This window comes from Mastigoproctus giganteus, chromosome 2 (genome assembly GCF_048544385.1).
Source record: "Mastigoproctus giganteus isolate SK-2022 chromosome 2, ASM4854438v1, whole genome shotgun sequence".
In the NCBI taxonomy this organism is placed as follows: Eukaryota; Metazoa; Arthropoda; class Arachnida; order Uropygi; family Thelyphonidae; genus Mastigoproctus; species Mastigoproctus giganteus.
This window is the reverse complement of record NC_143576.1, coordinates 269457623-269479908: the sequence shown is the minus strand read 5'-3', so window position 1 is coordinate 269479908 and position 22286 is coordinate 269457623. Positions and strand designations below refer to the sequence as shown.

At 39.1% G+C, this 22286-nt stretch overlaps 1 protein-coding gene across 4 annotated transcripts in view; it reads left to right on the top strand.

The window, feature by feature from the left end:
* Positions 1–22286, top strand: part of Cadps (calcium-dependent secretion activator 1) — a 1208856-nt gene that overhangs the window by 427825 nt on the left and 758745 nt on the right. For 3 of the 4 annotated variants that reach the window (XM_090389907.1, XM_090389908.1, XM_090389905.1), the window contains one exon: positions 10044–10079. The exons of the other annotated variant lie outside the window; for it this stretch is intronic. In XM_090389907.1, the coding sequence (XP_090246033.1) occupies positions 10044–10079 (36 nt within the window). The remainder of the gene's footprint in view (positions 1–10043; positions 10080–22286) is intronic. 4 annotated transcript variants of the gene reach the window in all.

Genomic DNA, 22286 nt, shown 5'->3' with positions numbered 1-22286 from the left:
GAAACTGCTGTTCTTCGAATGGAATTGTTGTTGACCAAAATGGAGAACATATTGAACAGTTGTAGTGCTGTTCAAGTGAATTGTATTGCCACAGCGCCCTATAGTGACAAATTTTGTAACTAATTCTATTTTTCCCAATAAATGGCGAGCGCATTCTTTATCGTACCTGTTCAAATTTCTCTTCAGTACGAGCCGTAGAACTTGCTCCAGAGCCCTCTACATAGGGATACTTTAATTTTAATAACACTATATTTTATATGTCATCGTCTAATGATTTTTAAATAATAACTGATTACTAAACTCTGTATTCAGAATATTGAAATTGAAACACAGAGATAATGAAAATGGAATAGAAATGTAAAATAACTTTTGTATTGTTGTGATTTTTTGGACTTGGATATTATTGGAGTATTATGGCTGTTCATAAGTTACTCTGGAGATTATGGTTTCTTAGCCATAGTTTTGTTTCTGATTTAGTTTATTTAATTTTAAAAACTGCTGCTCACACTTCTAAGTACTCTCAGTCACGGAAATTTAAATGGGAAATGAAATGGCAGCAAAAAAAAAAAAAAAAAAAAAGTAAATAATAAAATAAATCAATAAAGAAGAAAAGCAGATGTAAATGTATCAAATGCAACTTAAGTTAAAGATTAAAGTTATATTTAAAGTATTATTCTTGACTCTTCAGTACTAAAATCAAAATCTTTTAAATTCTTCGAACTTTTTTCCTCCCTTCATGCACTTGTTTCCGATTACCTTAAAAGGTTTGTGGGACACTGATAGCCCATCCCTGACTTAATTTCTGACCTATCACTTACTTATTCAGTGTTTGTTTGTGAAAAGTTTAGTTTAGGATTAGCTTCGTGAAAGCTGTTTTCTTGGTTTTAAATTTAAATTACACATGTCTTGAATGCTAATCTGTTCATCTTCATGTCATACTTTTGAATACTTTTAGATTATCGATCGTGATTGGTACTCAATATTTTTTTAATCTGTTTCATTCTGATTAATATAAGTCTGAATATTGTGAAAGGTGCATCACTCTCATATTAGCATTAAGCATTAGTAGAGGATATGATGCAAGAAAGCAAGCTTATTCAGCATCAGCCAAAAAAAAAAAAAAAAAGCAACAACCACTACTCCCATTTCACCCTCCGTTCATTCGAAATACCTGTCCAGCTGAGCCTTAAATTTATTTAGGCTATCAACTTCAACAACAAGCGATGGGAGTCTATTCCACAAACCAACTGCCCGCTGGCTAAAGGCAAATTTCCGCACATCTATCCGACATCCGTCCTTCCTCAATTTGAATTTATGCCCTCTCAGGTGATTATTCTGAGCAAGAGGAAGAATCCCATCGGCATTGAGCTAGCTCAAGCCATTCAAAGCCTTATACACCTCTATCAGATCACCTCGCCGATGCCTAGTCTCCAGGCTCTGTAATTTGCAAAACTTAAGCCTTTCTTCGTAAGAGGAACCCTTTGTTCCATTCACTAATCTTGTTGCCCTTCTCTGTACTCGTTCCAGCAGCTCTGCATCCTTCTTGAAATGAGGCCTCCAGACCTGTATACAGTACTCAAGGTGTGGCCTGACCAATGCCTTATACAAGGGAATAATCACATCCCTGTCCCTGCTAGAAAAATTCCTGTATATCATTGACAAGACACCATGAGCTACTCTTGCAGCTCGTCTGCACTGCTCAGAGAACTTCATATCTGCCTGCACAATTACCCCCAGGTCCTTTTCATTCTCTACCATTGTCAGCGTAGTACCACAGAGTTGATACGTTGATCTGGGGTTACTGTTTCCCATATGTAGTACTTTACATTTGTCAATGTTAAACTTCATTTGCCACCTCTCAGCCCATCTGCTCAACCTTTCCAGATCCTGTTGCAGCAGCATAGTATCAGTAGTGTCCTTAACAACCCTGCCAACCTTGGTATCGTCTGCAAACTTGGACATTAAGCCTGATACACCATCATCAATATCATTTATAAATACAGAAAACAATAATGGACCCAACACTGAACCCTGAGGAACTCCACTAATAACATTAGTCCACGTTGGGCAGTGTCCATTGATTACCACTCTCTGTCTTCTGCCACTCAACCATCCCTTTATCCATAGCAGCAATTAGCATTAGCATTAGCATTAGCATTAGTAGAGGCATACGATGCAAGAAAGCAAGCTTATTCAGCATCAGCCAAAAAAAAAAAAAAAAAAAAACCCACTCCCATTTCACCCCTCCGTTCGTTCGAAATACCTGTCCAGTTGAGCTTTAAATTTGTTTAGGCTATCAACTTCAACAACAAGTGATGGAAGTCGGTTCCACCAACCAACCACCCGCTGGCCAAAGGCAAATTTCCGCACATCTATCCGACATCCGTCCTTCCTCAATTTGAATTTATGCCCTCTGAGGTGATTATTCTGAGAAAGATGAAGAATCCCATTGGCATTGAGCATGCTCAAACCATTCAAGGCCTTATACACCTCTATCAGATCACCTCGCCGGTGCCTAGTCTCCAGACTCTGTAATTTGCAAAACTTAAGCCTTTCTTCGTAAGAGCAAACCCTTTGTTCCATTTACTAATCTTGTTGCCCTTCTCTGTACCCGTTCCAGCAGCTCTACATCCTTCTTGAAATAGAGGCCTCCAGACCTGTATACAGTACTCAAGATGTGGCCTAACCATTGCCTTATACAAGGGAATAATCACCCTCCTTATCCCTGCTAGAAAAATTCCTGTATATCATTGACAAGACACCATGAGCTACTCTTGCAGCTCGTCTGCACTGCTCAGAGAACTTCATATCTCCCTGCACAATTACCCCCAGGTCCTTTTCATTCTCCACCACTGTCAGTGCAGTACCGCAGAGTTGATACGTTGCTCTGGGGTTACTGTTTCCCATATGTAGTACTTTACATTTGTCAATGTTAAACTTCATTTGCCACCTCTCAGCCCATCTGTTCAACCTTTCCAGATCCTGTTGCAGCAGCATAGCGTCAGTAGTGTCCTTAACGACCCTGCCAACCTTTGTATCATCTGCAAACTTGGACATTAAACTTGATATCCCATCATCAATATCATTCATAAACACCGAAAACAACAACGGACCCAACACTGAACCTTGAGGAACTCCACTAATAACATTAGTCCACGTTGAGCAGTGTCCATTGATTACCACTCTCTGTCTTCTGCCACTCAACCATCCCCTTATCCATAGTAGCAATTTGCCTCCAATGCCACACTGCTCCAATTTGTGCAGCAGTCTTCCATGTGCAACAGTATCAAAAGCCTTTCTAAGATCCAAATATATAATATCAAAGTTATTCCCTGCATCCAGTTCTTTTGTGACTACATCATAGTATCCAATCAAATTGGTCAGGCAAGACCTGCCCTTAACAAAACCATGCTGCGTCTGAGCTATAACTGAATTCTTGTCTAGATGATCCTGCAGTGCTTCTTTAACCAGTGCCTCCATTAATTTACCTGGAACAGAAGTTAAACTAACAGGTCTATAATTACTTGTGTCAGCCTTTGATCCTCCTTTGTGAATTGGGGTTACATTTGCACATCTCCAGTCTATGGGTACCTCCCCTGAGTCCAAAGAAGCTCTCATAATTATGGCTAGGGGTTTGCATACTTCCTTTGCTGCCTCCTTTAATATAACTGGATAGATCCCATCCACCCCAGGTGCCTTTTTTATGTTTATCCTCAACAATCTCTCCTCCACTTTCCTCTCAGTTATTACAAAATCATCCAGCTCACTGCCAATGTTTACTTTACCTACATCATTCTCCTTCCTGAATAACTCCTCATGCGTGAATGTAGATGCAAAATACTCGTTTAGATTGTTAGCCACCTGAGCAGGATCCTCAACTGTTGAACCATCAATATCCAGTGGACCAATCTGATTCATCCCTTTCCTTCTCGAGTTCAAGTATGTAAAGAACTCTTTTCTGTTTTTCTTTGCATCCTTTGCCAAGGATTTTTCGTAGTCTGCCTTTGCCTGCCTAATCTCCTTTGTGACTTGGTTACAGACCAACTTATATCTATCATAGGCTTCCATGTCACCCATTAATTTATATGTATCCCATGCATTTTTCTTCTCTGCCACATGTCTCATTAGTTCATCTGACAACCATTTAGGCCTAAACCTTGAACAATATTTCTTAGTTGGTATGTAAAGCCTGGTAGCCTCCAAGATTAGTTCCTTGAATGCTTCCCATTTAGAGTTTGCTGTTGGTAACATCATCAGTTGGTCCCACTGTACAGAATTTAAATACTGTCTCAGACCATCATAGTCGCCTTTACGAAAACAAAAACCCTTCCCTTTACCTCTGATGGTAGTTACCTCCTTGAGTAAATCCCACTTCAACACACTGTGATCACTGCCACCTAGTGGTTCATTTATCTGCAGGTTCTTAATGCACGAAGAGTCACTACTGATAATCAGATCAAGAGTATTGCTCCCTCTTGTTGCCTCACGAACATGCTGATGTAGAAAACAATCATCCAATAAATCCACAAAAGCCTTGCTAGTGTGCGAGTGACCAACCCACAAATTCCAGTCAATATCTGGGAAATTAAAATCCCCCATTATAAGACTCTCTGATTTACTGGCCCACTCTATTTCCCTGTACAATATCTTATTATACTCATCAGAGTCATTAGGCCTATAGCACACTCCTACTCTCAATTTTGATTTCCCTATGCTTATGTCACACCAAACTGATTCGGCACTGCCCTGTCCATCGATGTCAACTGGCTTCACTTCCTTGGACTTTATGTGTTTCTTATTAATAGCATAACCCCTCCTCCCCTCCTGTCCTGTCTATCCTTTCTATACACATTGTATTCCCCAAATTCCAGTTCCGCATTACTTATATCTGTGTGACACCACGTCTCTGATATCCCAACAATATCTGCCTTTGATGTTTTGAGCAATACCTCAAATTCATCAAATTTATTTACCAAACTCCTAGCATTGGTGTACACGCAGGTATACATGCACCTGTTTCTATTCTTTGCTACCCTAACGCAACCCATGTGTTTACTTGTACCGCAATGACTACCAGCAGTCTCTGAAATATCCTGCATCTTGTTTTTCAGACTTCTGCTCATATCAATAGAAGCAGTGCAAGAATCACTTCCACCTCTGCCAGTGGCTACTGTTAATCTATTAGTCCTTGTATCCCCCCCAACTAGCAGTTTTCCGACCCACCTAACACTGCCTCGACAGCATCAGCAAAAATTCTTGCACCCTTTCTATTTAAGTGTATCCCATCCCTGTAGAAGCAATCTCTCCTGTTAACAAGTACAGTCCAGGCTGAAAAAAATTCTACCCCTTGAGCCTTGCACAATCCCTCAGGGCCGAATTGATCGACAAGGCTCTCATCATATACTCCCTCCTATCGTGTCTGGCAGAATTGCAGACACTTTCAAGTTCAACCCTAATTCACGGCTTTTTTTCAGCAGTGACCTGTACTTGCTAAGTAATTCCGCCGGTCTCCTACTCTTAATATCATTCGTGCCAACGTGTACAACTATATCACCTTTTGTGCCCTTAAAAGATGATATCCGCTCTACAACGTCATCAACCTTTGCCCCTGGCAGACATACCCTGGTCCTATTCCACCTATCCTTTTTACAAAGCATGTTCCCCGTTTCCCTGACAATAGAGTCACCAACAACTACTAGTTCCTGTGGGACCAGCGCATTCTGCCTAGGGGGCTGCTTCTGTGTTGCCTGATGACCAAGTGCAAGCTCTGGCGTTGATGTGGGCAGCTGAGAGCTTGATGGGCCCCTCAATTTATTTCCTTCGAGGGCATCCACCCTGTCCTTCAAGCTCTCATAAAGGCCCATAACAACGCTGAGTTGTCGCCTGATTTCCTTGCACTCCTTACATCGTGCACACACAAAGACATCCCCCTTGGCAGTATCATGTCCCGTACCCAACTGCTCCGCAAACATCAAGCAAACAGTGCATTTTAATAGACTGTGATTCAGAGGGCAACTGGCCCCCTCAGTTCTCCCCTGAACCACAGCACTCCCATTAGCTTGAGCCTTTTGCTTTGCTGCTCTGGTTAGAGTCATGATTCCAATTTAATTCAATAAAATTAAAACAAAAATTAAATCCTTAAGTTATATTATATATATATATATATTGTTTTTTTTTTTTTTTTTTCGGTATCTAGTGTTCCCTTTATACAACTTCCGTATCACGTGTAGCACTCTAGTTATGTATTAATTATTTGTTACGATTAAGTCGTTATATATATTTATAGAGTTAAAAATACAATTTAATTGACAATGAAGTTTATCAAGATTAATAGATTTACTGAATAATTGACAATATTATATTATGCACTATACTATACAAAGCTAATGCTATCGAATTCCGGATATGCTGTGTCGCGCTTCAGCAACGAGTGCCATCCACGAAGTCCCCCTATACAACTTCCGCATCAAGCCATGTATCAATTATCTATTTCCACTAACTACCTATGTTCCGCAACCCATGCGGCTACATGTATAGTTAAAAGCACAATTCAATTGCCAATGAAGCTCGACAAGATCAATAGATTTACCGACCAATGTTCACGCATTGGTCGGTATTGCCTCCAATTTGCCTCCAATGCCACACTTCTCCAATTTGTGCAGCAGTCTTCCATGCGCAACAGTATCAAAAGCCTTTCTAAGATCCAAATATATAATATCAAAGTTATTCCCTGCATCCAGTTCTTTTGTGACTACATCATAGTATCGAATCAAATTGGATACTGTGATGAGACAAGACCTGCCCTTAACAAAACCATGCTGTGTCTGAGCTATAAATAAATTCTTGTCCAGATGATCCTGCAGTGCTTCTTTAACCAGTGCCTCCATTAATTTTCCTGGAACCGAAGTTAAACTAACAGGTCTATAATTACTTGTGTCAGCCTTTGATCCTCCTTTGTGAATGGGGGTTACATTTGCACATCTCCAGTCCATGGGTACCTCCCCTGAGTCCAAAGAAGCTCTCATAATTATGGCTAGGGGTTTGCTTACTTCCTTTGCTGCCTCCTTTAATATAACTGGATAGATCCCATCCACCCCGGGTGCCTTTTTTATGTTTATCCTCAACAATTTCTCCTCCACTTTCCTCTCAGTTATTAGAAAATAATCTAGCTCACTGCCAATGTTTACTTCACCTACGACATTCCCCTTTCTGAATAACTCCTCATGTGTGAATGTAGATGCAAAATACTCGTTTAGATTGTTAGCCACCTGAGCTGGATCCTCAACTGTTGAACCATCAACATCCAGTGGACCAATCTGATTCATCCCTTTCCTTCTTGAGTTTAAATAGGTAAAGAACTCTTTTCTGTTTTTCTTTGCGTCCTTTGCCAAGGATTTCTCATAATCTGCCTTTGCCTGCCTAATCTCCTTTGTGACTTGGTTACAGACCAACTTATATCTATCATAGGCTTCCATGTCACCCATTAATTTGTATGTATCCCATGCATTTTTCTTCTCTGCCATATGTCTCATTAGTTCATCTGACAACCATTTAGGCCTGAACCTTGAACAATATTTCTTGGTTGGTATGTAAAGCCTGGTAGCTTCCAAGATTAGTTCCTTGAATGCTTCCCATTTTGAATTTGCTGTTGGTAACATCATCAGTTGGTCCCACTGTATTGAATTTAAATACTGTCTCAGACCATCATAGTCGCCTTTACGAAAGCAAAAACCCTTCCCTTTACCTCTGATGGTAGTTACCTCCTTGAGTAAATCCCACTTCAGCACACTGTGATCACTGCCACCCAGTGGTTCCTTTATCTGCAGATTCCTAATGCATGAAGAATCACTACTGATAATCAGATCAAGAGTATTACTCCCTCTAGTTGCCTCCCGGACATGCTGGTGTAGAAAACAATCATCCAATAAATCCACAAAAGCCCTGCTAGTGTGTGAGTGACCAACCCACAAATTCCAGTCAATATCTGGGAAATTAAAATCCCCCATTATAAGACTCTCTGATTTACTGGCCCATTCTATTTCCCTGTACAGTATCTTATTATACTCATCAGAGTCATTAGGCCTATAGCACACTCTTACTCTCAATTTTGATATACCTATGCTTATGTCACACCAAACTGACTCGACACTGCCCTGTCCATCAATGTCAACTGGCTTCACTTCCTTGGATTTTATGTGTTTTTTAACTAATAGCATAACCCCTCCTCCCTCCTGTCCTGTCTATCCTTTCTATACACATTGTACTCCCCAAATTCCAGTTCTGCATTCCTTATATCTGTGTGACACCACGTCTCTGATATCCCAACAATATCTGCCTTTGATGTTTTGGGCAATACCTCAAATTCATCAAATTTATTTACTAAACTCCTAGCATTGGTGTACACGCAAGTATACATGCACCTGTTTCTATTCTTAGCTACCCTAACACAACCCATGTGTTTACTTGTATCCCAATGACTTCCAGCAGTCTCTGAAATATCCTGCATCTTGTTTTTCAGGCTTCTGCTCATTCCAATAGAAGCAGTGCAACAATCTCTTTCACCTCTGCCAGTGGCTACTGTTAATCCATTAGTCTTTGTCTCCCCCCAAGCTAGCAGTTTTCCGACCCACCTAACACTGCCTCGATAGCATCAGCAAATATTCTTGCACCCTTTCTATTTAAGTGTATCCCATCCCTGTAGAAGCAATCTCTCCTGTTAACAAGTACAGTCCAGGCTGAAAAAAATTCTACCCCTTGAGCCTTGCACAATCTTTCCAGGGCCGAATTGATCGACAAGGCTCTCATCATATACTCCCTCCTATCGTGTCTGGGCAGAATTGCAGACACTTTCAAATTCGACCCTACTTCACGGCTTTTTTTCAACAGTGACCTGTACTTGTTAAGTAATTCCGCTGGTCTCCTACTCTTAATATCATTAGTGCCAACATGTACAACTATATCACCTTTTGTGCCCTTAAAAGATGATATCTGCTCTACAACGTCATCAACTTTTGCCCCTGGCAGATATATTTGAACTTTTGGCAAGTGAGCATTTTAAAATATATTGATTGCAGTTTTCATTGATTTGAGTAATTTGGTCATTGTGTACAAACTGTATTTTAGTTTATGTGAAAATAGATAGATTTTTGCAGTTTTTTTATTTACAATTTGATCCTTAAGAAGCAGATCTACTGATAAAGTTTATTATTTGATTATTCAGGTTGAAATAGAGTTGTTCAAAAAATATTTTTATCTTATATATTATTTTAACAGAATTTCTGATGACTTATAGTATTTCAATGAAAAATTTTTTTAAAATGGTTTTTGTAGTTCAAGATATATATATTTGAAATATGGTAATTCTTTCTTTAATCTTGAGGATTTCTGTGAACCCCCGTGGTTTAAATAAGTTACTAAAATTTTAGTAGTTAATTTGAATAATAATATCAAAATAAATTAAGAGTGCCAAATCCAATGAATACTGAAATTATGCATGATTTTTGAGTTGAAAGAGAGCATCTGACTAAATATTTCTTTTCTGCTCTCAGTTTATACAATGTCTTTCTAAAGTTGATTTTGTAACTTAAAATAATATCAGTGTTGAATATGGTAATTTGCTTTTGATATTCTCTATAATTTGCTCAAGCCTATCCTGTTAAATTTTCTTAATTATGCATTGTTTTATTATTACCTTAATGAAAAATTTACTTCAAAATTTTGAATCTAAAAGAGAAAATTCAATATATTTTGAATTAGTATAACATATGAAATTAATAAATTGTTTTTTTTTTTTAATTATTCATATGTGTATACTTTAATGAATTTTATTCATATCTCTTTCTAAACAGATTGAATTATTTTCATGTGTATGTAATATAAATTGTTGTTATCAATGTAAATATTTCATGTTTCTAAATAAAATTAAAAATATCAGTAAGTTGCTAGAAACTAATTAACTTTTAAATGGTAATGGGGTTAAAACAAAATTGGGGAAAATTTTCTGAATCTGTACTGACAATAATTTCACACTTGCACACACAAAGTATCGCTCCTCCAGGACAGGTTGCCACAGATGTGAGGTATGTGCTGACCATCCTTCCTTCTGCATGAGCTGTCTACTTTGCACTTGCTCTGTATTTATCCCTGCACTACATATAAACATTCTCATCTCTGATGAAGATGTAATATCTGTAAATCCTGTGTTCATGCTGAAGTAACATGAAATAGGGTATCTTTGGCTATGAAATGCATTTTATAATGTTTTGATTTCTGTTTAAGAAGGAGGTTATAATTTAGTGAAAGCATTATTTCATACTGCCAAAGGAGATAACAGCAAGATGACACTGAAAATATTTCATAAAATAAATTATGAAATCTGTAAAACAAATTGAAATTAATTATATCAAATGAATAGCAATAGTAGAAGTCATGGCAAATGATACAAGGAAACAAGCATATATAGTATCCGGTGGAAAAAGAAAAAGAAAAAACCCCTCAGTTCACTCATCGATTCCCTCTAAGAATTTGTCTAGTTCTGCCTTTAAATTTATTCAGCCTGTCCACTTCCACAACAACAGATGGAAGCCTGTTCCAACAGTCAACGATCTACTGGCTGAAGATAAACTTCCACACACCTATCCTGCAACCATCTTTCCTCAACTTGTATTTATTCCTCGTCGTGTGTGTAGTCTCAGCTAGTGGAAGAATACCATTAACATTGAGCTTATTAAATCCATTCGAGGCTTTAAACCCCTCAATCAGACCTTCCTTCAGGTGTTAGCCTCAAGATGCTGTAATTTGCAGAACTGAAGCCTTTCTAGGTAAGAGCACTATTTTGTTCCCCTCAACACTCTGATTGCACTTCTCAGCACCCTTCCCAGCAAATCTACATCCTTCCTAAAGTAAGGTCTCCAGACCTGTATACAGTACTCAAGGTGTGGCCAAACCAGGACCTTACACAAAGGGATAATCACCTTCTTATCTGTGCTAGCAAAGTTTATGTATATCATTGACAAACCCATGAGCTGCCCTAGCAGCATGTCTTCAGTGCTCAGAGAATTTCATTCTCACTGCAGAATTAGCCTTCCCCCCCCCAGGTATTTTTCATTCTCCACTACCATGAGTTTGGTATAATACAGTTTTTAAGTTACTCCAGGGTTGCTACTATGTGCAGTTCCTTGCATTTGTCAAAATTAAGCTTCAATTGGCATTTCTCATAATATTGACCTAGTTTTCCTAGATCTTGTTGCAGTAACACACCCTGATGACTGTCTTTTACCACCCTACCAACCTTTCTTTCATCAGAAAACTTAGACATTAAGCCTGATATACCTTCATCAGTATCATCGATAAATATTAAAAACAACTTTGGACCCAACACTGAGCCCTGGGGAATTCCACTAATAACATTAGTCCATGAAGAGCAGTGCCCATTGATAACCACACTCCATCTCTTTACACGTAACCAACCCATAATCCATAGTAGTAACTTTTCCCTAATGCCACATTGCTCCACTTTGTTCAGCAGTCTTTCATGTGCTGCTAGTGTATCAAAAAGTTTCAGCCTTTCTGAAATCCAAGTTTGTGATGCTAAAATTATTTTTTGCATCCAATTCCATGGTAACTGCATCATATCAGATAGGTTAGACAAGACAGCACCTTGACAAATCCATGCCATGAGTTCAGTATAATTACATGCGTGTCCAAATGTTCACACAGTGTTTCTTTAATCAGTGATTCCATTATTTTCAATGGAAGAGATGTTAAGCTAACTGGTCTGTAATACTCATGTTGCCTTTTGGTCTCAATTTATGAATTTTTGATATATTTGCATAGGTTCAGTCCATAGAGAACACCCAGAAATCCAAGGATTCTCTCATAAATATGGCTAAGAGTTTGCTTACCTCCTTTGCAGCCCCCCCTTATTCAAAAATTTAAACAATAATTCGATAGTATCTCCTGCACTTTGATTTCAAGTACCACAATGTTATTTGGATCTTTGTGAGAGTTTCATAAGCTTTTAGCATCCACTTCTCTAAAGAATTCTTCAGGTGTGACTGTAGATGCAAAATACATATTCAACTTGTCTGCAACCTGAGCAGGGTCATCAACAGTTAATATACCTTCTATTGGTAATGTAAGCATAGAGGTCTTTGCTGTTTATCTTTTAGCATTAGCAGAATCATATAATGCAGGAAAGCAAGCTTATATATCATCACCCAAAAAAAAAAAAAAAAAAAAAAAAAAAGCTTCCCATTTCACCCATCCATTTACTCCAAATATTTGGCTAGTTCTGCCTTGAAATTAGTTAAGTTGTTGACCTCCACTATAACAGGGTTTCAAGGTAGTAGATGACTCTCATCAACCGGAGCAAATTTATTTATTTATTATTATTTTTTTTTTTTTGTGCTTAGGTTTTAGGTTGAGAAGATGAAAGAAGATATTGTTGACATTAGGCTTGAATTTCTGTAGACTGTAATTTTCAGGAAATACGTACGAAGGAAGGCTGTTCCAGTAAACGGCAGTTGAATGAATAAATGAGGAAGATGAAAGTTGGTTCTGTGAGTTTGAAGTTGGACAGTAAATGGATGTTGGCTGATGGCGGCACGTGTTCGGACAGTTTTGAAAGAGAGAGCGGGAATTATAGAAGCCAATTCAGAAGAACAGTGCCCATGGAAGTATCTGTAGAAGAGGCATGCTGCAGAAACAGTACATCTGTGAGACAGCAAGTGGACAGACTCTGTTGGAGATGAATCATTAATTTACCTAACTGCCTCTTTGAACGGAATCAAAAAGCTGAGAGAGGTTTTGGGGAAACCACCCCAGATGTGGGAACAATATTCCATGGTAGGGTGGATTTGTGATTTGTACAGAGTAAACAGCTGTTTGGAAGAAAAGTAACGCTGACAAACGAAAGAGAAAACCAAGTTTTTTAGATGCAGAGGAAGCAATATTTGTAATGTGCTTGTGCCAAGAGAGATTAGAAGTCAGGGTAATCCCCAAAAGAGAAATATCATTTTGCCTAGCAATCAGAGTGTCACCAAAGATAAGCATTAGAGCAGAAGAATCCTTTTTTGTGAGATATAAGACAAGACCGAGCTTTGCAAGGATTGAAATCAACTAAGTTGCCTTTGCCCCAATGGAGAATTACCTGGAGATTGGCATTTGAGGAATTGGCAGCAGATTTTCGAGAAGTTGAAGCTGATTGAGCAGGACAAGGTTTCTTAAAATGGAAAGGGGACTGCAGTGTGCTATCATGGGCAAAACTATGGATAGGATTTTTAGTCAATGGAAAAAGGTCATTAATATACAAGAGGAAAAGAGTGGGGGAAAGAATTGAACCTTGGGGGACACCGGCATTAGTGGAGAAGTTAGAACAGAGAGCCATCTACCATCACCCTCAGTGACCGATCAGACAGAAAACTGGATAACCAATTACTAAAAACAGTTGGCAAACCATAAGATGGAAGCTTGTTTAGAAGACCTTTATGCCAAACACGATCGAAAGCCTTTGAGATGTCAAGAGCAACTGTTTGTGTTTCACCGAACTTTTCCATTGAATTAGTCCAGAAATGGGTAACGTAAGCCAGATTATCATCAGTGGATCGACACTGACAGAATCCATACTGGTGATAGTTGATCAGATGGAAGGTTTCTAGGCAGTTTAAGAGTTGGCGGTTAAATGATTTCTCCATTACTTTAGTAGAAGTAATTGAAATGGGACGATAATTGGAAGGGAGGGATTTGTCACCCTTTTTAGGAACTGGCTGGATATAAGCAAATTTTGAAGCAGAAGGAAAAACACCTTTGGAATAAGAAAGTGAGAAAAGGCGGCTAAGAATAGGAGTAAGTTCAGGAGCACAGGTTTTGAGAACAATTGCAGAAATACCAGCAGGACCTGAAGCTTTCTTAGTATCAAGATTTGTCAAAATCCTTCTGACATCCTTTTTAACGAAGACCACAGGAGGCATTGAACAGAGCGTGTTGGGAATGCTGGGAGGTGTTTTACCAAGATCATTAATACATTAGTTAGAAGAAAAAGCGGCCTATAGCTTTGGCAAGAGACCAGAATGCTCGGCTTCCATTAGGGTAAGAAGCAAGTTTTCTACTCTTAGCCTGTTGAAACTCTAGTAATAACTCAATAACTGCTTTACAATTGTTGTGTGCTTTGGTGTAGGGAGAAAATGAAACTGAAGAATTAGAAACAAGCCAATTATGGTATGCAATGTTCTTCTCTTAAACAGCCGTAGCACATTTATTGGAAAACCAAGGTTTAGATAAAGGACGAGATTTTAAAGTGCAGTGGGGGAAAAAGGATTCCATTCCTACAAGAATAATTTCAGTGATATCATCTGAGCAAACGTTGACATCAGAAGTTTTGAAACAGTAATCCGACCAAAGAAAAGAAGAAAAGAAATCTCGCAAGTCATCCCATTTTGCATTCTTGTAATGCCAAACAATACGAGGTTGAGAATAGCCATGAGATAAAGGCTCCATTGGAGAAGAGACAATCACCAAGTTGTGATCTGAGGTGCATAAAGGACCTCTCACTTCGACCGTGTACTTAGAAGGGTTGTTTGTGAGAAAAAGATCAAGCATGTGTTGACTGTATGGTTAGGATTGTCCGGTATTCTTGTAGGTAAATGAGCAATCTGTGCAAAGTCATTAGTAATTGCAAAAGCCTCAGCATCTCGACCAGCTGGATCAGTGTAACTAGAAAACGGTAATTTGTTGACAACTCCAGCTAGCTGGAGTTGTCAACATTAAAATTACCAAGGAAAATTATCTCGCTGTTAGGAAAGTTGGAATGCAGAAAGTCAAGTTGCAAAGAGAGGAAGTCAAAGAGTTCCACGTGATTAGTGGAATTCGGAGAACGGTTGAGATAACAGATGAATTTTACACAATGAGGTGGAGAGATTTTAAGCCAGGGAAGATCGAAAAGAGGAGATTCCAAATTACCAAGTCTCTGACAGAAATATCGGAATGGACATATGCACAAGTACCACCTTTGAGGTGAAAGGAATCATGTATTGAATAATTTGGGCAACTGAGATCAGCAGTAGTTGAATCAACTGATAACTGAGATTCTGTCAGAATAAGTACGTGGGGTGTACCAGACTGCAAGTGGAAATGGACAAATTCATCTGTTGTCTCTACCATTCTCCCAACTCCACTAATCACTTGAAACTCTTTCACTTCTGCTGTTTGCAAATTCAATTTCTCCAGTTCAACTTTCCTAACAGTGAAGTAATTTTGCTTGGTGATTTTAATGTTCACAATTCCATTTTCCAGTAACACTGACTCAACTGGTCGTGATTCTGAGGCTTTTGCAATTACCAGTGGCCTCGCACAAATTATACATTTAACTATCAGAATACCGGACTATCCCATCTATACAACCAACACCCTTGATCTTTTTCTCATAAGCACCCCTTCTAAGTACACGGCCGAGGTGAGTGGTCCTTTAGGCATTTCAGATCACAACTTGGTGATTGTCTCTTCTCCAATGGAGCCTTTATCTCATGGCTATTCCCAACCTTGTGATGTTTAGCATTACAAGAATGCAAAATGGGATGACTTGCGAGATTTCTCTTCCTTGGTTGAATTACTGTTTTAAAATTCCTGATGGCAACGTTTGCTCAGATCATGTCAGTGAAATTATTCTTATAGGAATGGAATCCTTTATTCCACACTCCACCTTAATAGCTTGTCCTTTATCAAAAGCTTGGTTTTTCAATTGATCTGCTAAGGCTGTTCAAGAAAAGAACATTGCATATTGGAATTGACTTGTTTCCAAATCTTCACTTTCATTTCTGCATACACCAGAGCTCGCAGCAAATGTAAATCAGTTATTAATCAGTCCAAACTAGATTTTGAACAGGGCAAGTGTAGAAAACTTGTTTCTTGCCCTAATGTTAGCCAAGCATTCTGGACTCTTGCCAAAGCTATTGGCCGCAACTTTTGCCCATCTCTGCTCCCACCTCTTTCAAAACTAGATGATTCTATTGTCACATCATCCAAGTTTTAAGCTAACCTGCTAGCATCCCATTTTTGTTCCAACTCATGTATTAGTGATCTTGGTAACACACCTCCCACCATTTCCAGCTCTCTCCGTTCAATGCCTCCTGTGGCCTTCCGTCATAAGGTTGTCAGAAGGATTTTGACAAATCTTGATTCTGAGAAAGCTCCAGGTCCTGATAGAATTTCTCCACTTGTTCTCAAAACCTGCGCTCTTGAATTTACTCCTGTTCTTTGCTGCCTTTCTTCGCTTTCTAATTCCAAAGTTGTTTTTCCTTCAGCTTGGAAATTTTCTCATATCCAGCAATTCAAAAGAAAAGGGCGACAAATCCCTCCCATCAATTTATCGCCCTATTTCAATTACTTCTGCTCTTTCTAAAGTAATGGAGAAATCAATTAACTACCAACTCTTAAACCACATAAACCTTCCATCTGATCAACGATTGCCCATATGGAATTGTCAGTGTCGATCCACTGGTGACATTCTTGCATATGATTAATTAATGACTCGGCTCATTTATGGACAAATTCAATGGAATAAAGTTCGGTGGAACACAAGCAGTTACTATTGACATCTCAAACGTTTTCGATCATGTTTGGCCTAAAGGTCTTTATGTTAAGATTTGCCAAATGTTTTGTTTTATTTGGTTATCCAGTTTTTTTCTCTGACCACTTACTGAGAGTGATGATAGATGGCTCTCTATCTTCAAACTTCTCCACTAATGCTGGTATCCCCGTAAGTTCAGTTCTTTCCTCCACTCTTTTCCTCTTGTATATTAATGACCTTCTTCCATTGATTGAAAATCTTATCCATAGTTTTGCTGATGATAGCACATTGCATTCCACTTTCGAGTTTGAGAAACCTCATCCTGCTCAATCAGCTTCAACTTCTCGAATATCCACTACCAATTCTCTAAATTCTGATCTCCATGTAATTGTTCAGTAGGCGCCTCCGTAGCCAGGTGGGCAGGAGCAGCAGTGCGTAGCACACGCTTCTTGATTAGACCGGGGTTCGAGCCCGTGACCATCAAATACGGAGGATGCGGAAAGGTCAGGAAATGACCACCGCATATCCCCGGAGCAATATGGCCTTAGTTGCTAATGCTCCTAACAAACAAAAACAAACAAAACAAACAATTGTTCAGTGGGGCAAAGACAACTTACTTGATTTCAATCCTTCTAAAACTCAGCCGTCTCTTATATCTCGGAAAAAGGATTCTTCTGCTCCTATGCTTTGGTGACACTCTGATTTCTAGTCAAATTGATATATCTCTTTTGTGGATTTCTCTGACTTCTAATTTCTATTTGGGCAAGCACATTACAAATATTGCTTCCTCTGCATCTAAAAAACTTGGTGCTTTTATCTTTCACTCTCGGCATTACTTTTCTTCCAAACTGCTGTTCACTATGTACAAATTGCAATCCACCCCACCAGGGAATATTGTTCCGACATCTGGGGGCAGTGCCCCCAAAACCTCTCTCTCTCTCTCTCTCTCTCTCTCTCTCTCTCTCTCCTCTCTCTCTCTCTCTCTCTCTCTCTCTCTCAGGCTTCTATATTCCATTCAGAAGAAGGCAGTTAGGTTAATTAATGACTCATCTCTCCACTCTTTGTCTCATAGATGTTCTGTTTCTGCTGCATGCCTTTTCTACAGATACTTCCACTGGCACTGTTCTTCTGAACTGGCTTTTATAATTCCCGCTGTCTCTTTCAAAACAGTCCGAATACTTGCTGCCACTAGCCAACATCCATTTACTGTCCATCTTAAAACTCACAGAACCAACTTTTCATCTTCCTCGTTTATTCATTCAACTGCCGTTTCTGCGACAACCTTCCATCATATGTATTTCCTGAAACTTACAGTCTACAGAAGTTCAAGTCCAATGTCAACAAATATCTGCTTTTGTCTTCTCAACCTCTAACCAATGTATGGTCCTAAATACTATAGGTTCTAGTAACTCTTGTGTTTGGAGTTTTGAGTAAAAAAAAAAAAAAAAAAACCCACCTGAAAGTTTGGTCCAATTATCAACCATCCCCTGGCTAAAGGCAAATTTCTCCACATCTATTCAAAAAATGTCTTTCCACAATTTGAATTTAAGTTCCCTTAGGCAGTGGCGGATTAAGGATAGTTGGCGCCCCCTAGGCAAATTATATTTGTCCCCTCCCCCCCAAAAATAATAATAATAAAAATAAAAGTTAGGTGGCAAATAAATGAAATTTTGTACTTTTGAATTTTTTGCTTAAATTTTTGCTTAAATTAATCAAGATTTTTATGATGTTTACTGAATTAATCTATTTTAATCTATTAATCTATTATTATAAGAACATTAATGTATTTTAGAACACTATAGGAAAATGTCTTGGCTTGGGGCCCCCCAAAGCCTTGGGCCCCCTAGGCATGTGCCTCATTGCCTTAATGGGTAATCCACCACTGCCCTCAGGTGAGTGATCCAAATAAGAGGAAGAAGCCCATCAGCATTTGAGCTTGCTCAAACCATTCAAGGCCTTATAACCCCAGGGTCTCACATCTGGTGAGTATGGGCTTGGCAAACCTAGGGTCCTGAGCTGGATATCATCATTCTTTTCTTTCTTGGTTTCTTGGCGATTTCTCTCTCTCTCTCTCTCTCTCTCTCTCTCTCTCTCTCTCTCTCTCTCTCTCTCTCTCTCAGGGTAACGTGGAAATTTTTTTTTTTTTTTTTTGCTTGCGCAGCATAAACCTCAGGCTTCCTTGCACCATACGGCCAATAATAATACACCTCAGTAGAGCACCCTCCAAGTGCCTCGTCTCCAGACACTGCAATTTGTAGCACTTCAGCATTTCTTGGTAACTGCAACCCTTTGTTACACTCGCCAATCTCGTTGCTTTTCTCTGTACTCGTTCCATCTCTGTTCTACATCAGTCCTTAAATTAGCCCTTTAGACCTGTAATAAGGCAAAGTCAGGCACCACCTCAAGGTGTGGTCTGTCCTTTTCCTTATACAATCACCTCCTAATCGCTGCTAGTTAAATTCCTGTATATCATTGACAAGACACCATGAGCTACACTTGCTTGCCTGTCTGCACTGCTCAGAAAACTTTATATCTGACTGCACAATTACTCGCAGGTCTTTTTCATTCTCCACTACCCTGAGTGTAGTACCACCCAGTTATGTTACTCTGGGGTTACTGCTACCGATATGCAGCACTTTACATTTATCAATGTTAAACTTCATTTGCCACCTCTCAACCCATCTGCTCAACTTTTCCAGATCCTGTTACAGTAGTGTAATATCATTACTGTCATTAACAACTTTGTCAACCTTCGTATTGTCTGCAAAATTAGATATTAACCCGGATTTATCAATATCATTGATAAATACAGAAAACATCAATGGGCCGAACACTAAACCCTGGGGTCTCCACTAATAACATTACTCCATGAAGAGTAGTGTCCATTGATTACCATTCTGTCTTCTCCCACTCAGCCATCCTTTTATCTATCACAGCAACTTTCCCTTAATGCCATACTGATCCACTTGTACTGTAGCCATCCATGTGCATAATATCAAGAGCTTCACTAAACTCCAATTAGATCATATGAACACTATTTTTTTTGCATCCGGTTCCTTTGTGACCACAAGATTTGGTTGAAATCTTGTCTGACCAATTTCATTGGTCAGACAAGATTTCACCTTAACGAACCCATGCTGTGTCTGAACTATAGCTTTGGTTTTGTCTAGATGATCTTGCATTGCTTCTTTTACCAGTGACTCCATTATTTTCCCTGGAAGAGAAGTTAGACTAACAGGTCTGTAATTTCTCGTGTTTCCCTTTGATCCCCCTTTGTGAATTTGAGACACATTTGCACATCTCCAGCCCATGGGGACCTACTCTGAATCCAAGGAAGCTTTCATAATTATGGATATGGGTTTGCTTACTACCTTTGCTGCTTCCTTTAATATATAACTGGTTAGATCCCATCCACCCCATTGTGCCTTTCTTACATTCAGTTTCAAGATATTTTCCTCCAGTTTGCTCTCAGTCATTACAAAATAGCTTAGCTCCCTACCAGAGTTTGATAAACTTCTGGCCTCCACTTTCTTGGAGACTTCCTCATGTGTGAATGTAGCTGACAAATACTCATTGTTTCTCAGCCGTTTCACAAACAATCGAACCATTGATGTAAAGTGGACCAATCCAATTCATCCTTTTCTTTCTAGAGGAAAGAAGTAAAGAAATTTATAGAATTTACTGGTTTTTTTTACATGCTTTGCCAAAGATATCTGGGGCCTCCGTAGCCAGGTGGGCAGGAGCAGCAGTGCATAGCACACGCTTCTTGATTAGACCGGAGTTCGAGCCCGTGAACACCAAATACAGAGGATGTGGAAAGATCAGGGAATGACCACCGTATATCCTGGGAGCAATATGGCCTTAATTGCTAATGCTCCTGAAAAACCAAATAACAATAACTAAAGTTATCTCATAATCTGCCATTGCTTGCTGAATGTCCTTCAGACTATCTACGATGTATGCATCTGTGTCTCCTGCTAGTTTATACGCATCTCATGCAGTTTGCATCTCTGCGACGAGTCTCATTAGTTCATCTGACATCTATTTAGGCCTAAAACTTGAACATCATTTCTTTATTGGTATGAAAAGCCTAGTATCTTCCAAGATTAATTCCTTGAATGCTTCCCATTTAGAATTTAGTGTTGGTTTCACTCTATAGACTTTAGAAAATCTCTGAGACCACTGTAGTCAACTTTACGAAAGCAAAAAACATTCCCTCTGCCCTTGATGGTAATTAGACCTTTAAGTAAATTACACATCAGTACACTGTGATCATTGCCACCAGTGTTTCCTTTATCTGCAGATTCTTAATGCCTTAATAATCATTTATGAATTTCTTAGAATTCTTTGCCAGAGATGTCTCATAATTTTCCGTACCTTGCCTAACCTCCTTTGTGATGTGATTACAGACTAATTTTTATATACCATAGGCTTCTTTATCACTGTATAATTTATATGCATCACTTCCCCTTTTCTTCTCTGCCATGTGTCTCCATAGTTCATCTGACTACCATGTAGGTCTTAGCTATGAACAGTATTTCTTTGTTGATATGAAAAACCTTGTGGCTTCTTTGATTATTTCTCTGAATATTTCCCATTTAGAATTTTCTGTTACTAACATTGTCAGTTGGTCCCAATGAGCACTATTTAAAAGCTGTTTGAGACCCTTATCCAATAGCAAAAGCTTTTCCCCTTATCCTTGATAATAGTTATGTTTATAAATGAATTCCACATCAGTACACTGTGATCACTGCCTATCAGTGGTTCTTTTATCTTCAGATTCTTAATGCAGACTGGGCTAGTCAGGTGGGTAAAGTGCCTGCCTGGCAACCCAAAAGTCGTGGGTTCGAATCCCGCCTCGCGCTTGGATCAGAGTAAAATTCTAAAACTTTGGGAGGTGCATTATTGCCGCAGATGCCGATGCTCCAACAACTAACAAAAAAAAAGAAAAAAGATTCTTAATGAATGAAGAATCACTATTGATAACCAGATTAAAAGTATTGCTTCCTCTTGTTGCCTCTATAACATGCTGCTATTTTAAGCAGTTATCCAAGAAATCCATTTAATTCTTGCTCATGTACGAGTGACTATTTCTCAAATTCCAGTCAACATCCAGAAATTTAAATCTGCCATTATGAGACATTTTGGTTTAATGGCCCACTCTGTTTGTCTGTATAGCTGTTTGCTATATTTAGCATTAGCAAGGGCACATGATGCAAGAAAGCAAGCTTATATAGCATCAGCCAAAACACACACACACACACAACACACACACACACACACACACACACACACACACACACACACACACACACACACACACACACACACACACACGCACACACACACACACGGCCCCGGGTGCCAAGCGAATCTTGAGGCCAGGCGATCTTCCCTGCGAATTCTACTGCGATTATATTAGAGAGATAAGCTTTTCACTTTGAGTTCACACGTTTTTCCTTCCGTTATTCAAATATATAATAAGAACTCTCTTTATTAAAGCATAAGGAAGAAGTTTCAAAAAGGAAAATAACCTTTCTTAATTTTGCTGTGTAATAGAAGGTTAGTAAAATACTAACCTTCTATTTTACTCGCTTGGTTACTTGGTGGCACTACTCCTACCTCCCCGTGGCGGGGCTGGACCTGGGTGAAAAGACATCACCCAGGACTAAAAGGAGTTGAAAATGGACCAAAAAACTAACAACACAAGATTGGAGAAAGT